This window comes from Ostreococcus tauri (genome assembly GCF_000214015.3).
Source record: "Ostreococcus tauri WGS project CAID00000000 data, contig chromosome 04, whole genome shotgun sequence".
Taxonomy (NCBI): Eukaryota; Viridiplantae; Chlorophyta; class Mamiellophyceae; order Mamiellales; family Bathycoccaceae; genus Ostreococcus; species Ostreococcus tauri.
The window spans coordinates 662,514-666,911 of NC_014429.2; the positions used below are offsets into that span (position 1 = coordinate 662,514).

The window sequence follows — 4,398 nt, forward strand, 5'->3', positions numbered from 1 at the left end:
GGCTGCGGCGGCGGCGGGACGCGGCGGCGACGTCGACGGACGACGGACGATCGAGGCCCTGGTCAGGGCGAGCGATGGGCGGTTTTTCGTGAAGTGGTTCGGGACGTTTGTGAACGTCTTGGGGGGTGGGGTGCGAGGGGAGTCGGACGGGCGCGGCGACGCGTTCGAGGCGGCGTGCGAGGCGTTGACGGAGACGCTCGCGCGGGCGGGGGCGGTGGTGGAGGTTCCGGGCGTTCGTAGAGACGCCGCGCAGGCGATATCGCACGCGTGGCAAGGGGTGTTGCGAGCGATGCGCGAAGGGTCCGTCGCGGGGTTCGAACTCGCGAGGGCGTGCGCGCGAGCGCATCCGAGCGCGCTGCGGCCGCACGCGAAGACGCTGGAGGACGCGTGCGCGGCGCGCGCGTGCGCGAGCACAGGCACGGAGGCGCGAGAGAGCGCGATCGCGTGTTTAGCGTCGATGTCGAGAATTCAGGGCGACGCCGCGTCTTGGAGCGAGCACGCGCGACGATTGATGTACGAGGCGCACGCGGCGTTGAACGACGCGCTCGACGGCGCGGAGGACGGAGAGTTCAGGCGACAACTCGACGCCGCGCTCGCGCCCACGAACGAGGCGGCGCCGAAGAGGTTGGGGGATGAGAAACGCATCGCGGCGATCGCGGCGACGGACCGAGCGATTTCGATGATGAACTGTCTGGAGGAGATGTTTCGCGCGTCGTTTCCAGAGGCGGTGCCGATGCCGTGCGCCGCGGCGGTGACGCTCGCTTCTCGCGCGCTCGCGTGCGATGGCACACCGTTCTCGAGCGTTCCGGGGTTAGCCCCGGTGCCCGTTTCGATCGAGCTCATCATCGCTCTTCCTCACGTGCACTTGGCTGCGTTGGGGATGCTGGACGCTCTTCTTCAGAACGCCCGAATACTCGCGCTGCCGTACGGCGGACGCGTCGCCCGCGCCCTCGAACACACGCTTCGAACGAGCGCGCCGACGTCGACGAACGGCGCGCGCGATGGTGATAGCAGCGTACACCTCGCGCGCGTTCGAGCGAGAGTGCACGATGTCGTCGCGACGGCGTCGTACGCGCTCGGCGGAGCGTACGCGAGCGGCGAGCTCGCCGCCGCCGTGGGGTCCTTCATCATTCAAGACGCCAAGCCTCGCACGCGCACGAAGCGTAGCGGTGCATCAGAGGAAGGAAAGACGTCGAAGAAGCGTAAGAAGGGCGGCGCGTGGGGTAACGCCACGGCTGAAGGTTTGGACGATCTCACGACGGTGGCGATTTTGGATGACGTCGACGGCCCATCCGCCGGCGCGGCGGTACTGGAAGAGATGAAGCTGCAAACATCAGCGCTTCGCGCGCTCGCGGCGATGTGCACGAGTGGTGGAGCGATGTTGGCACCGGGCGTTCGCACAAAGGTCGATCACGTGATCGCGCTCGCCGCGGAGCAGTCGTGCGCGACGTCTACGTCTGACATTGACGAAGTGAGCGCCGATCGCCGAGACGCGGCGTACGACGCGCTTCTCGCGTCGGTTCTCGCTCCGAGGCCGTTTCGATCTCCGAATCTGCCGCTCGCCATCGCGTTATTCTCCAAGGGATCGCTCGATCCGCAAACGTCGATCAAGTGCATGCAGGCATCGCTCGCGCTGAACGCTCTGATGCATCCGTCGGCGCCGCCTTTGGCGTCGCGGGCGATCGCGCCTCCGATCGAGCGCGGCGAGAATAATTTCGCATCGGCGCCGCAGTGGGATGCGCTGAACGCGACGCGTGATTTCGACGATGCGGCGAGATACGATTCCGCGGGTGCCCTACGAGCGAGCGTGGGCGATTACTACAAGACGGCTTCCGATTCGGCGCCCGCGCCGGATTTGAGTCCCGACGAACCCGCGCGGGCGGACTCGGTCGAGGCGACTCGAGACGAACCGATGGACACGGATGGTGCCGCCACCATCAACGCGGGCGACGACGCTCCCAAGGCGTCGCGTCCATCGTCTGAACCCGCGCCCAGCGCGCCTGGTTTCGCCGCCGCGCCGTCGAGCGGTTTCGCCGCCGCCGCCGCCGCCGCGTCCTCATTCGTCGAGCCTAAGAGCGGACCGCCCTCGGATTTCATCTCCTTCTCCACGCAATCACCCGCGTTCCAGAAGCGCTCGACGAAGGACGATATGTGGGACACCAATCCCGTTCCCGTCGGTCTCGGCGTCGGCGCGTCCAAAATCGCCCCGCCCGAGCTCTCCGACGACTCCGACGGCGAGCTTCCGGAGATCCGCACCGGCGACGACGACGACGACGACGACGACGAAGGAGACGACGACGAAGAAGGAGACGGCGACGACGAAGGAGACGAAGAAGGAGAAGAAGTAGTAGACGACGACGACGACGACGACGAGTAATCACACGCCCACGCGTTCCACGGAATCATTCACGCCCGCTCCGCCCCGTCCCGTCCCGAAGAGTCAACGACCTCGCCTCGGTCCCATCGCCCATCGCCGCACTTTCTGACGCCGAGCGCGATGGAGGCGACACCGAGAGCGAGCGCGGAGGACGCGAAACGGGCGATCAAGATCAAGACGGGCTCGCTCCGTCGACTGTTTCGCGAGCGCGCGATGTACGCGGAGGAGGTCGAGCTGGGCGAACGCGAGACGCGAGCGATGCGCGCGCGGGGCGCGGACGCGAGCGACGTGAAACAACAGGTGCGACGACGATCGAAGACGCGCGCGATGGTGGTGTCGAGCGTGCGTGAGGGCGTGGGGACGACTGACGATGGGATGGCGGACCGTGGACGCAGGAAAACGTGTTGCAGGAGTCGACGATGATGGTGCACGATAACGCCACGCGGTTGATCGACGCGAGGAACGATTTGGAGAGCACGGTGAAACACTTCGAATTGGACGATGGGGTGCGCGAGAGCGAGGAATTAGTGGCGGCGCGTGCGCTGTTGGAGGAAGTGCGCGCGGGTTTGGAGACGTGAGCTCCGGCGTCGAAGGCGAACCGCCTCGTCTACGGCTACAATGTCTAGACTAGGAATGAACCGTGAGATCGCTCGACGCCGTGTGATGGCTCTCGCGTGGACGACGCTCTAAGCCGCCCGCGACGATGTTCACGAGTGGGACGTCGTCGCCGTCGCCGCCGTCGTCGCCGTCGCCGTCGTCGCCGTCGTCGTCGTCGCCGCGGCGAGTGGCGTTCGCGAGCGCCTTGCGCTTCATCACGTCGAGCTTATATTTGTTATACCCGATCACACCCAGGATGCACAGGATCAAACCTCCGACGTTACCGACGCCGAACTTGTCTCCGAAAATCAAGATACCGAGGACGATGGCGAGAATATCCTTGAGAACGCCTATCATCATGATGGTCAACGCGCTCGTCTCGTTGAGCAGAGCGAACTCGGCGAGCGTCAGGCAAAACGCAACCATCGCCCAGACGGTGAATATCACGAAATCCGCGAAGATATCTATTGAATTCGCAAACCACGGCGAAGCGGGAATCGTGACCCACCATCGCTCCTTCAGGCACGAAAACGTGAACACGACACCGCACATCACCGGCATGACCAAGTACACGAAGACCACCGGATGGTCCACTAAATACGACTCCTTAATCCCGCGAGCGTGATCCCCGGGCTCGTCCTTATCCCTATGCATCACCCGTTGCGAAAGAATCCAGCGCAGGGCGCTCATGAGCGCCGACGCGAGGCATATGTAGAACCCCACGGAATTGAACTGCGCGTTCGACGCCTCCGCCGACATCACCTGCCCGACCACAACCGCGCCGACGACCGCCCCCAGGTACCACGTCGGTCGCTCAAACCTAAATAAAAACGCCAACCCGAGCGTGAACACGATCGTACTCGTCTTCACCACCGTGTACGTCGACACCGTGATGAACACTAAGGACAAATTACTCAGCGCGATGTCCAATCCCATCGCCGCGCCGACGGGCGCCAACGCGCGCCAAAACGTCCCGCTCGGCACCTCCTCTCGCCCCCCCCGCCGGCGTTCCTCTCCCTCTATGAACCCCGAACCAATGAGCACGCGCGCAAAGACGTACTGCATCGCAAACTGCGTCGCCGTGAGCAACAACGGCGCCGGGAATCCACCCCGCTTCGCGCCCATCGTCTCCTTGTTAAACAGCGCCAATCCCGTGGACATCGCGAACCACGCAATCGTGAGCATCCCGCACCGCACCACGCGCTCGGACTCACTCCGCATCACCATCGACACCGCGTCCTCGACCGCACCGCCGCCCACGCGCGCGTCGAGCCCGCGTCGTCGCGCGCGATGTCTTCGAAACGCCTGTTGAATCTTCATCGGCCGCGCGCGTCGTCGCGCGCGCGAGCGCCTCGCTCGCATCGCGCGCCGCGTTCGTCGCGCGCGACATCCGGACGAGCGCTCGGGCGCGCGTGGGTCCAACC

At 65.2% G+C, this 4,398-nt stretch overlaps 3 protein-coding genes across 3 annotated transcripts; 2 read left to right on the forward strand and 1 right to left on the reverse strand.

Annotated features, from left to right (window-relative positions):
• Positions 1–2,377, forward strand: OT_ostta04g03850 (unnamed product; the record flags this gene model as incomplete). The annotated part of the gene is made up of 1 exon (XM_022984564.1): positions 1–2,377. A coding segment is annotated over one exon (2,377 nt), but the record flags the coding sequence as incomplete, so codon positions are not given.
• Positions 2,378–2,497: 120 nt separating this feature from the next.
• On the forward strand, positions 2,498–2,955 carry OT_ostta04g03860 (Tubulin binding cofactor A; the record flags this gene model as incomplete). Its single annotated transcript, XM_022984565.1, has 2 exons — positions 2,498–2,677; positions 2,773–2,955. The coding sequence occupies 2 exons, from the start codon at positions 2,498–2,500 to the stop codon at positions 2,953–2,955; spliced, it is 363 nt and encodes a 120-aa protein (XP_022838822.1).
• A 49-nt stretch (positions 2,956–3,004) lies between these two features.
• On the reverse strand, positions 3,005–4,294 carry OT_ostta04g03870 (Triose-phosphate transporter domain; the record flags this gene model as incomplete). The annotated part of the gene is made up of 1 exon (XM_022984566.1): positions 3,005–4,294. One exon carries the CDS (start codon positions 4,292–4,294, stop codon positions 3,005–3,007), a length of 1,290 nt encoding a protein of 429 aa, XP_022838823.1.
• Between the last annotated feature and the right edge of the window lie 104 nt (positions 4,295–4,398).